The 12,155-nt window shown below is 36.4% G+C and overlaps 1 protein-coding gene across 1 annotated transcript in view; it reads left to right on the top strand.

The window, feature by feature from the left end:
* The first annotated feature begins 3,874 nt into the window (after window positions 1–3,874).
* Window positions 3,875–12,155, top strand: part of LOC149807026 (lysosomal-associated transmembrane protein 4A-like) — a 28,968-nt gene continuing 20,687 nt past the window's right edge. The window contains exons 1-2 of the mRNA XM_089960863.1: window positions 3,875–4,045; window positions 8,817–9,024. Coding sequence (XP_089816989.1) covers window positions 3,947–4,045; window positions 8,817–9,024 — 307 coding nt within the window. The 5' untranslated portion in view covers window positions 3,875–3,946. The remainder of the gene's footprint in view (window positions 4,046–8,816; window positions 9,025–12,155) is intronic.

Below are 12,155 nucleotides of genomic sequence, written 5' to 3'. Positions count from 1 at the left end.
ATAATGAAAACAACAGCGACATAATAAGAAAAAAAACTCTCTGGTTACAAACAGAGTGACAAAAAAAAAATAATTGCGATTTTGAAATTGATGTTGAATTTATCAGAGCGCTGAAACAGCAGCAGAATAATCACTGCGCGAGCTGTAATTGCATAATGCTATGGCAGTATTCGGAAAAAAATTCAAGACAATTTACCGTAGACAGAAAAGATAACAGTCGTGGTCATACACGTGATAATATCATGTTGACCTGTCTTGAGTGCAATCGACGTAGAGGCGCCAGCGCTAGTTAATTCATTGAAATCACTGAAGTGATTTTGGCGGTAATTGTGTGTCCTCGGGAATTACCTGAAGTTGCTCACGTGTGAATCCGCGTTGAGGAGCAGTTGAATCCAACCTGTAGATTGCTGGTCTGCCAGTGGATCTTGTCACAGTGGATATCTTGTGTGTGGTAACGCTCCAAATAGGATAAGTTGCTCTTCGTTTACCACCTTCAAGTTCACCTGGTTCATATAAATATCTAACTGTAACATTACCCAGTATCGGCTGCGCTGAAGAATCACGTCGTACGGGTATATATTTTTTTGTGATCGCGATGGCAGGTTTCATGTTGGTTGTTCGTGTGATCTCGCTATTTAGTGCAGCTATCACGCTTGGTAATTTTGCAACCCATTCGCGAGATCTCGTATCTTGAATGAATTCCTTCGCGTATTGATATCCAAATAACCGCTCAGCAAGAGTTCGATTGAATCGTTCAACAATTGCCTGATCACGGTGAATTTCAGTATGTCCTCGTCTGATGGTGACGTTATGTTGTTTCATCAACGATGATACTGCACCCTGAAATTCTTTGCCAGGATCAACTTGTAATAGATTTGGCCAACGTAGACCACGTTGATAAATTCGTTTAAACGCAGAAGCAACCTCAGATGCTGTTTTAGTCGTTAACGGTTCCGCATCTTTGTATCTACTTGCAACATCAACTACAGTTAACGCGTACTTGTATGTACGTCTTCGGATAGTATCATGTGGCAGAAATAATATATCAGCCTGATGAACTTCATTTGGCACACTAACATCGAAATGCGCAAAGTGAATTTGTTTAGGACGCGGTAGATAAATTTGCCATATTGACTGTCGGGATAACCAATTTTTCAGCAGCAACTTTTGTAACTTTTGCTGCTTCAGCGAGTTTACTAATTGCTGCGCTACCTCTCCAATATCCTCTTGGGGAATAATAGATCGACTCCATTATATACCAGTACCTAACGCTAATTTACCTTTCATTGCGGATTTTATTAACCAGGATGCTAACCTTTCTTTGAAAGATTTATCAGGGATGGCATTTAACGCATGAATTAATTTAACATCCGCGAGATGGCGCTGTTGCAAATCCTTGCTTCGGTAAGCTACATCATGAGCATGACACGCCTTATCAATAGCGTTTATCGGATACTCACCTGGTTTTGGTTGATCTTGGTCATCAAGTCTGATATCAAGTCGGGTTCCTGGACCACAGTAATTATATCCTGGAAGATGTTTTTCTCCTGGGTATTTAGCCCACGGAGCCCCTGGTAATTTTCCTAACTTGGCTGCGATATCACCTCCCTTTTTAAAAAAAATAAATTTAAACTTTTTTATACCGCATCGTTCACACTTGCCTGTAAGCGCTTGTCGATTATTTTTTGTTGTAATTGTTGTCATATCCGCAGTTGGGGTATGTGCTCGGCATTTCACACAATATAAATTCATATTTATTTTATGATATATCTAATGGAGATCACTGACTTTTCTGCGTCAAAGCGACGAGAGCCAATTAAACATAACTCAGTGCTACCAAATTCAATTCGAATGATTATTATAGGTCCATCTGGGTCGGGTAAGACACAGTTGTTACTTAATTTAATAATGAAGTGGATCAAGTGGGATAAATTATATTTGATAGCCCCATCTGTGGACGATCAGCGGTGTTATCAGGTATTAAAAGATTTTAACGAAAGTGCAAAATCGATAAGTGAAGAAGATGTTATTGATTTTATAACTGATATCAATGAAGCACCGAGTATCGATGATATTGATGGGAGTATTAATAATTTAGTCGTGTACGATGATATCATGTTGGACAAACAATCAAACCCTGCCAGGATATTTTCACGCGGCAGGCATAAAAACACCGATGTGATTTATGTAACTCAACGTTATACACAAATCCCGAAAGTGATCAGAGATAACTGTAACGTTCTCGCGGTATTTAACGGCGTTGACGCACACACGTTACAAAATATTCATCGGACTTGGTGCAGCGGTGACATGGACATAAATAAATTCAGAAATTTCTTTAGTCGTGCTCAGGCAAAACCATACGGATTTGTAACGATAAATTTACATGATCCTCGGACACGGTATCGAGTTGGGTTGGATACAATTTTTAGTTAGAAATCCTGAATGATTAAAAATATTTACATTTTTAGCAGCAGAGGGACTGAGCCACCAAGTGTTTCGTCTAGTAGACCCCGGAGTCAAGAAGTATTTTTATAGTTAGTCATTTTTCATGAAATAACTCTTCTAGTCAGCAGAGAAGGCTTATTTATCATAGTTTTCTGAATAGAGGGTTTATTTTGTGAAATAAGATCCTCTATCAAGAGTGTTCTCGATAGAGGATTCTGTTGGAACGAATAGTTGGTGGGCTCAGTCTCTCTGCTGCTCTTTGGTATGACTCGGTTGGGGTTCGAACCCACGAGCTCCCGCTTCCGAGCCGGACGCTCTAGCCACTAGGCCACCGGAGCGGTCGTTTGTTACTGCTGTATTCTCTGCAAAGCCCGCATTAAACTTAAAAATAGTATCTCCCTTCCCAAAATGAAATGGCTAGTCTCAGTGGTGACGTATATTCCTTTTTCTATAAAAACAAGCATATTTCATGATCAGAAAACATCTTGGACACCTGCACATAGGGTCAAGGGAAGGGGGCAAGTGACCCTCATTTCATCCAATTTCATGGCTCACCACTACATGCCCGCCCCCCCCCCCCCCCTCAATTCTGCGAGCGCCCCTGGACTACATCAGATACAGCTCTAACAACACTAACGTTATGGTTGTCAAGAACAACTCGGTTCTGATCAGGATTCGAACGGAGCATCCAGCAGAGACGTTTAAACACAAGTACCATTCAGTCTTCAGTTAATGCAGTGATTAACACTTTAGGCACTTGGATTACCTTGAAACCCCGTCTGGAACTATTGAGAGTAGCAAATACTACACCTAATTAAACATATAGTTTGCCCTCTAATATATTCTAAAGACAAAAACTTTGTGTTTTTATTTAATGTTAGTGTGGTTGTGATTAGGTGAGTTTTGCACATATGTCAATGATGATGTTTGTCAATATTAAGTCAACTATTTTGCATTGAACAAGATAAACAATGTTATATAGTTTCTTTTATTCAGATTTGAATTACCAATCATTTCTATAGGTTTATATGAAAAGCTAAATTATTCCTAACTGGACGACATAACTGGGGTGGGGGGGCCTCAAACCACACTTGCTGAGCCTCAAAATCCCCCCAACACTGAGAAAATATCAGGCACATGCATTCACTGAGTCAATGACTACATTATAACATCACCTTCCTATTTTACCCATAATGACGTAATTTGCGCATTAATATTATTTGAGTATTGGTCAGGTAAAATAGTTCTAGATTTTCTTCTACATACATTTTAATTATATTACTCATACATGACTTTCAATTCGCTTAATAACTGTTTAAAACAAAATTAAATTTAAACAAAATGCATCAAGAGGCTTTACAGCCAAAAGTAATTTTCCGCGTGAGAAACAACAAAACGTTTTACTTCCGTGTCTAAGAAGGTGTTCCAAATGAAAGAACTATTTTTTCTTCATCCATAAAGAAATAGAAGTGATATTGTGAACTTAAGAATTTACAAAATGAGAACGAAATTTGACATTGGTGATCCCAGAGCTTTCAAATGCTGTTTTTGTTGTCACGTTAAGACAGGAACTATCATCCTTGGCTTTTGGCATTTGGTAATTACAAATTAAGAATGTTTTGTTGACATCAGAAATGACAGAATGAAATGGCATGTCCCATTGTACTAACATGAGTGCAAACATTCCTGAAATTCGTCATTAGGCTTACAACCGACCAACTTCGCTATATGTTGTTTGCTTGGTTTTATCTTAAACTGCGTTGAAGAAGTAAGTTGTTTTTTTTTTTAAAGTACCTGGCCTGTGTGAAATAAGGAGTAGGTAAAAAAAAAGTTTCATTCGGGGATCCAAACGGAAAAAACGAAACTGGTATTGTTGTTGTAGGGTTTAACGCCATTTTTCAGCACACGATAGGCTATACATGGCGGCCAGTATTAATGACGGAGGAAGAACCCGGGAAAACTCAGGAAAGAACCACCGACCCACGAGAAGCTACTGGCAAGCTTTCTTATGTACACACATTAGCCGAATCCGAGTCCGAACCCACACAGACAGAGGTGAGATGGCAGTGATCCGAAACGGAGAGCGCTTTAGACCACTCGGCCACTCGGGGCCCCTCGAAACTGGTATAGCCCTAGCCCTACATGTAAGACCTCGACGCTGATATTTATGTTTTGGGCATCAAGTGTAGCACTAAAACAAAGTTAACATGTGATATGCCTTACATTGTAGGACTAGTAAAGCCCTGACAAGAAAGAAAGTGTCCATTTGAATTGTATAGTTGATAAATTAGTAGGGAAAAGTTCATCATGTCCGACCTACTATCTGATGAATCAAAACAAGACATGTTAAAAAGTATGATAATTTGTATTGCATCAGACTTTCAGCTATGGGTAGTTCCAGTGGTGTAGTGACCACCCAAGCAACTCGGACAACTGCTGGTGGCCTATTCCATTTGGGCTCAAAACTCTCCTAAAACTTTTTTATTGGAAGGGGGTCAAGAATTTCTTGGTGTTTAGTTTAACCAGAAATAACAAGGTATAGCTGCTTTCTAAACCCAGTATGTTAGAATAACACTGCAGGCATACATGCCACAAACCTAGAGGTCCAGGCTATCTCAGCTGGTTAGTAAGTGCCCTCCCACATATGGGAGGTTTTGTGCTATAGATTTCCCTTAGGGTTTGAAACTGAAGGTTCTTTGACTCTTGGACTGAAATTTCCAGGAGTGAAAATTTGAACTCTTGAGTCAGAATCTTGAACCCAAGTCATGAGAATGATATGGAGAAAGAAATGTATTGTCAAAGACAAGGCATCAAAATGTCTTGTTGAATAAACATACTTTATTGAAATACAGTACTATAGAATACATATTTGGCATTGAAAATAATGAGTTAAAACTTGTTTTGCTTGATAGAGCATAATCTGTATCAAGAATCATGCATGCTGCTAGGCAAAGTGGGTAATTGTGTTGCTTGCAAAATGTAAACATTGCGTTCTTCTATTAGGAAAGAGAAAATTACTTTGCGTTGTCATTTGCTTTAGCTGTACACTGAGTGATGATGGTTTATGGCTTTTGAGATGCTCCCAAAACCCAGCCAAGTAGCTAGTGTTATTGCCTTAGGTGGAAGGAATAGCATGTGTTCATATCAGTTGTGCGAACAAACACTCTTTCACATTCACAGCTGTTTTTTAATAGCTGACTGATCATTAACTACTGCAGAATATCGCTGCATGATTCCATCATGTGAGGTTTTGATGACAATTTGCCAACTTGTGGTTCAAAACTAAAATATCTATATGTACATGACAGTGTTTTTTAAGACAGAATTGGTCAAAGCACTTCCAAAATATATGTTTTGAAGATTTTAACTGCTGTGCTTGCATTATTTTCTTCATAAAATCAGTTTGAAATTGTAAGTGAACTTGCCATAGGTTGAAATAGCAAACATAGTTGAGTCTTGGAAGTACATCTCCAGTAGACTATCTATATTCCTTATTCATTAGGCACATAAATTAAGGAAAATGTACAATTTGTGGAAAGCAAAGTCCAAATATGTGGTAAATGATTTGACCTAAAAATAAATAAAAGATTAGGTCAGAAACATATGGGACATTACTTTGTTGCGTAATTTAAAAAGAGCTGTAAGGTTTTGGTCATTTTCTTCTCTTTTTTGTGAAAATACAAACAAAGGCAGCAAAGTAAATAATGCAAGCAATTTTATTTTCAAACTTATAAAAACTTGAAAATGACAGTCCAAAAGATTTACATTTAATTTAGAATAAACTTCTCGACATGCAGTTGTAAAATTGAGTGGCCACTATGGTTTAAATGGATGAACACTAAGGTGTGGTCACATACACATGTTCTTGTATGTATGTTATGGTGCTTTAAAAAAAAAAAACTCAATTGAAATGTTTTGGACTGCCATATTCTTGTGAAGTTTAAGAAAGTAACAAATTTTAAATAATGTGACAGTTGGTTTAAGTGTTTTTAAATCTTTGTAATTACAGTACTATTATCTGGGTACTTCTGAGTTAAAATTAATTACAAGGCATGTTTTGTTGTGTGCTTTTGAAGTCATGGCCAAAATGCAATGCATATTTCTTTCTATTGAAACATACACACTTTCAGGTATGAATACGTGGCATATGTTGTTGTTGTAGTAGGGTTTAACGCCATTTTTCAGCACACGATAGGCTATACATGGCAACCAGTATTAATAGTGGAGGAAGAACCTGGGAAAACCCCGGAAAGAACCACTGACCCACGAGAAGCTACTGGCAAGCTTTCTCACATACCCACATTGGCTGGATCCTAGACTCGAACCCATGCAGAGGTGAGATGGCAGTGATCCATAACGGAGAACGCTTTAGACCACTCGGCCACTTGGGGCCCCTTATGGCATATGAGTATGATACATTCATATGCTTTCAAAATGTTGTTCCTGTGGGTTTAACATCCATTTTCAGCACATGATAGGATATACTTGGTGGCCACTGGTGGAGGAAGAACCAGGGAAACCTCCGGTGAGAACCACTGACCCATGGAAAGCTACTGGCAAGCTTTTTCACATAATGTCAGTTAAGTGTATGTACTTTAAGTGTAAGGATGTAAATAGCTTATAAGTTGTGAATCAAGGCTGAATTGGATGGGGCAAGAGAGATCCAGGGGAGAATGATTATTGTATAAATAACTTTGTTTTTGTGCTGTAATAGGGAACCAGTATATGTATATATGTCATTGGAAAGAAAGTTAAACAGCACCAATACTAGCACACAGTATGCACTTGAATTTGCAGTTTGAAAAAATGACACGTGTCAACTGTGGAAGTGAGTAATATCAAGTACACTTGGGTCTCAATTTAAAGTTGTGCCAGTTTTTCGTATTCAGTGTCTATACCATATGTGATAAATCCTTTGTGTGCAAATAGCAGGTTTCTCAATATTATTTCAAAACTGAAAACATTTGACCCTTGACCCCATAATCTCAGGAGTTGAAACTGTAGGCAAATGTAGAAATCATTTATTGTTTTTTTTACTGACCTGAGCACATAGCTGGGATTGTTTATTATTCGTGGAGCAAACTCGTGTTTAAGATTTGTTATTTCATGTTAGACGAAGACAAAATACTATTACAATTTTTCTAAGAAACAAACAAGCAGATGCTGAGACAGACGAGGCCATTACTAGTTTTAAACCATGGAAATTCACTTTTTTCTGCTTTTCCCTAAATTTCCTTACAACTTTAGCAGATTTATTTTCCTTTTTCTCAGAATAATTACTAATTTTTTGTTTCTTTTGAATCTGAAGGTCAGAATGATGATCACTGACAGCTCGTTTCTGAGAGTGGAATAGAACTTCTTTGATCCATTATGATGTAATAGTTCATAAATACATCTTATATAATAAAATTATCGCTGAGCATAATGTCCAGTAAATTCTTACTGAATGACACATTAATTAAGACACATTAATGTTTAAACTTTGAAGCAAAATAATAGCCAATGAAATAATTAAAGTTTGTCTGCTTACCTTTGGCAATGCCAGTATTTGGTAAAAAAAAGTTAATCCAGTGACGTTTCATTGTTCATTCCCTCTTCCCCATGATATCATACATATCAAAGACAATATCAAAACAATCTAACCTTAATTCAGTTATGCACACCTAAGTCTGTCATCATTGACCTGATAGCTCTGCCCACTTCATGTTGATTTTACGTGGGTGTGATTTTTGGCAAATACAGTGTAAAAAATAGTCTTGCAAATGACAATTGCTGGAGTTTACATTATGTACAGCATGATGCTCTAGTCCAACTCGACATGTGTCATAAAAATTCCCATGCATCAGAAATGGCTCACATTTAAATTTCAAGTGTATGTGTCTATTGAAAAACTTGAAATAGTCCTACAGCCTTTAATGAATCGTGCTGAAAATTAGCAGACATTATTGCCATCATTTGAATATGTTTTCATGTTCCCACGATTTTGTAGAGTTGCATCTAATTCATTTTTATAATCCATGTTATGTAATCCATTTTCATGTTCATACATAAAGGCATATGTTCTGCCAGCTGCACTGCACTTTTTTATTTGTACCACTAATTTAAGCAGTGGGAGAGGCATGGGTATCCTTGTCCTATGGACACATTATATTATACCCATTCCATACATTTGGATAGAGCATATAGTGGTACACATGTTCCACCATGGGGTCATGTCGTATCTGTCATGAATTTTGTTTGAGGTTTTACATTAAGAAGAATTGGGTCAATTTTGACGGGAACTTTGCCGTCTACTTGTATTATATTAGTGGAGACATCTCTGCCATATTAATACATTTTAATTCATTTTAAAATTTTCTTTCTTTAAGGTGGTCCATTTACTGGTGATTGGCTTCCTGATTGTGTCCTCTATTCATCCAGAGGTCCTGAGAAATGGATTGGAGCCAGGAACTTCCATGGAAATGGATGGCATACATGTCATCACACCAGAGAAAAATGAGATGAATGAGTTCAAGGAATCACCAGCTATCATTTATGAAACACCAAATGCCACAGCATACAGACAGTGGAGAAAAGGTTCTTAAACATGAAATGATATTCACAGTTCCATTTAATAGTGACTAAGTTATCTTGCCTTCATGTTCAGAGTATAATTTTGCACATTGTAGCCAAAGAATAGCTAGGTTAATCAGTTAGGTCATGTGATTTTGAAACAGTGATCTTGTTTTCTCTGTGTTGCAGAACGTTAATTTTGTTCTCACTTTTATTACCACAACTTGGTTCAAATGACTAAAAAATAACCCCATATAAAGCATTTGAGGAGATGTGTATTCTTATACAACCGGATCAATGAATGTATGAGAGAGGGTGAATTTTCCCAAAAGAATGCATGGATTACCTACAATTAGTGCACACTTGGTTTTAGCATGCGTGTGATTCTATCAGTGGTAGGACAAAAGTTCTGTTTTTAAGACTATTGTACATACTGTTTTATCATCAAAAATATCATTTTTTCGTGCCCAGAAATTTGAATCTACATCCTGAACTTTTTTCAGTAAAGTCATGTTTTGTTGAATTTTTTATTTCAGTCATTTTTAGTACACTGTAAAAAGAAATCCCAAGATTCAATGATACTTCAATCCATGAAAATGTCAGTAGTGCCTACTGGTGACAACATTTAAAAAAGAAATACCAGTGAAATAAGTTTTGTCAAATGAAATTTGTGTTCTAAGTTCTGTCTTTTAAGTTGGTTTCAGTGTAATCACAGTCAAGAAATGCCTGATTTAATTTAAACGTGTAAAGCTATCTTCACACAGTGTCAGTGAGCATTTATGAGGACCTAATTAAGTGCCATCTGGATTTTGATCTCTGATTTATAGAAGTGTTTGTTGTATTTTTTCAACAAATTGAAAGTATACATAATTAAAGTATCTAACATCAGTAGTTTATCCAACTAATTAGCAAACATGAGCAAGGATAGAAAGAGAAACATGTGAAAGGAGTAGTTGATGCATGAGAAACTTTGTTTACAATACATTATGGAGTAGTGAGCCCCAATGTTTGTAGAAAACTTAAAATTCTCAAATTGACACTGAGAGATTGGCTCAAGGATGAGTGGAATTTTCACTATTTTACTAATAGAACAACAATAAAAAAATAGAGTTTTAACATTGATGGCAGTTGTTTCACTTATACTATGCAAGTTGTTTTTGAACTGAAGGAAATTTTATTTTCTTGTGAATCAGCAATAACACTCGAATAGATTGATGTTCATATGCAAAGCAGTGATGTAATGCACAGTGTTTTCACACCAGTAACTGTGAAAATGTTGAAACCTCATGGACTAATATTTTTAAAGGTAGTTCAGTGGTTGATTATCGTGACAATAAAGGTAGTTTATTTTGAAAGTGAACATCTTCACATGAAAAGCTTTCTACTGATAATGATTTAAAAAATGATTACAAATCAAGTATTAGACCATTAAACATCCCTCTCCTGCCGTCTTTTTATTGTTGATGTGCAATGGGGATGGCATTCCCTTCCTAATTTATGAGAGGTCCCTTGTAACTCACTCCCTTGTTTATTCAGCTGTCTGTTTTTTTGGACCCCATTGTGCACGAGTTATCAAAGGAGAGGTAAACCTTACTTACCTAAGATAGTAAGTTTAAACGGGAAAATCCATACTTGACCTTTAAAGCATGGAGTATGGAGCTTTTGACATTTAGAATGGGATTCTTAGAATATAATTCTGTCCGATATTTTGTGATAGAAGGAGATAATGTCAAAAATATTTCCTGGATTACCTCAGTTTGTTTTCGTCTTAAGTCTTGCAGAACTAGGGCACTGATCTAATTTGGTAAATTGCCACAGGTTGAAATGTCTTGTGACTGATTGGTTGAAGCTTATCTTATATTACTGTGAATTAGATGACAAAAAAGGAATTTGAAAGAAATTAAAATAATTCACAAAATTCCTGATGATTATTACAATTACATAATACTTGTACTGTTTCAGATGAATTTAAAGAAACAATCTAACTTGTTAATACATATGAACAGATTTTTAGCATTTAAAGCAAGTGATACAGTAGAATGTGTCATGTTATCTGCAGTACTGTTACTTTTGTCAAGCCTTATGAAAAGATGTTTATCTCAGCAGTTTTCCTGGTTTGGCTCATTCAAGCAATTTTTTTGGACGCATTTTTTGTACCAATCGTAACATCATGTGTTGTCAGTCTATCAACATCTGCTTTTATTTGCTTGTCAGGAACTGTTGGCTGAATTTTGTATTAAAATTGACCTAGAGCATCCTGGCATGAAGGCCTTTAGAAAATATGCCGGTTGGATGATTGGTATAATTGCCTTTGCTAAAACAAAAAAAAATGTAAACAGCATCTTAATAAATGCTCAACAGAAGTTGTCCAAATTTGACAGCAAGCATGTGTACCATTAAAATGTGAAGTTACATGGCCCCATTACCAAAAATAGAAAATCTTGATCAGAATTTGACCAAATTATAGTTTTGAAGTTTGTACAAAAATGTTTCTGACCTTATATTCAGCATGTTTTAGTCAAATATATTTCAAATTCCATTACCATGGGGAAATAACCTCTGCTACCAGCCCTCCCAGAAAGACAAAAAAGCGTTATTTATATTAAGGGAGGTAACTCTCATCGATACAATTTTCTTGACCCCACTAGGTGGCAACCAGTAGACCAAATCTGCTTCCATTTTAAACTTCTGCTCCGACTGTTGACAATTCTTCCGGAAATCCATTGCATTTTATCTTCATTTTACATCAACATTTATTGTCAGTGGTGTAATAAGTCAAAATGTTGATATACCTAGTGTACACAGTGGTTGTCTTTTTCAGTGAATTTGTTGATATTCATATCGATGACACAATTTAAATGACATCCAAAAACAGCTGTTCAAAATTTGACCACACATCATTCCATTTTGTTTGCCTTTTCAATTGTTGACAAATAATACTGAGCTGCAGAAGATAATTAAAATAGAAAAGCTTCCAAACTTTTTTCATAACCAATCAATAGAATTTGAAGAAATCTTGGCAGAAAACATCCTGCTAACCCATATTTTGGGCTATTATTTGTTGCATTTGGCTATTAGGGAGAAATTTACAAACTGCAATCTCAGGCCCACATGGCTATTAGGGAGATGTTTGCAAACTGTGCAATCTCAGGCCC

The sequence above is a fragment of the Sinohyriopsis cumingii genome, chromosome 1 (assembly GCF_028554795.1).
Source record: "Sinohyriopsis cumingii isolate HCF-2022 chromosome 1, ASM2855479v2, whole genome shotgun sequence".
In the NCBI taxonomy this organism is placed as follows: Eukaryota; Metazoa; Mollusca; class Bivalvia; order Unionida; family Unionidae; genus Sinohyriopsis; species Sinohyriopsis cumingii.
This window is presented reverse-complemented; position numbering and strand designations above follow the sequence as displayed.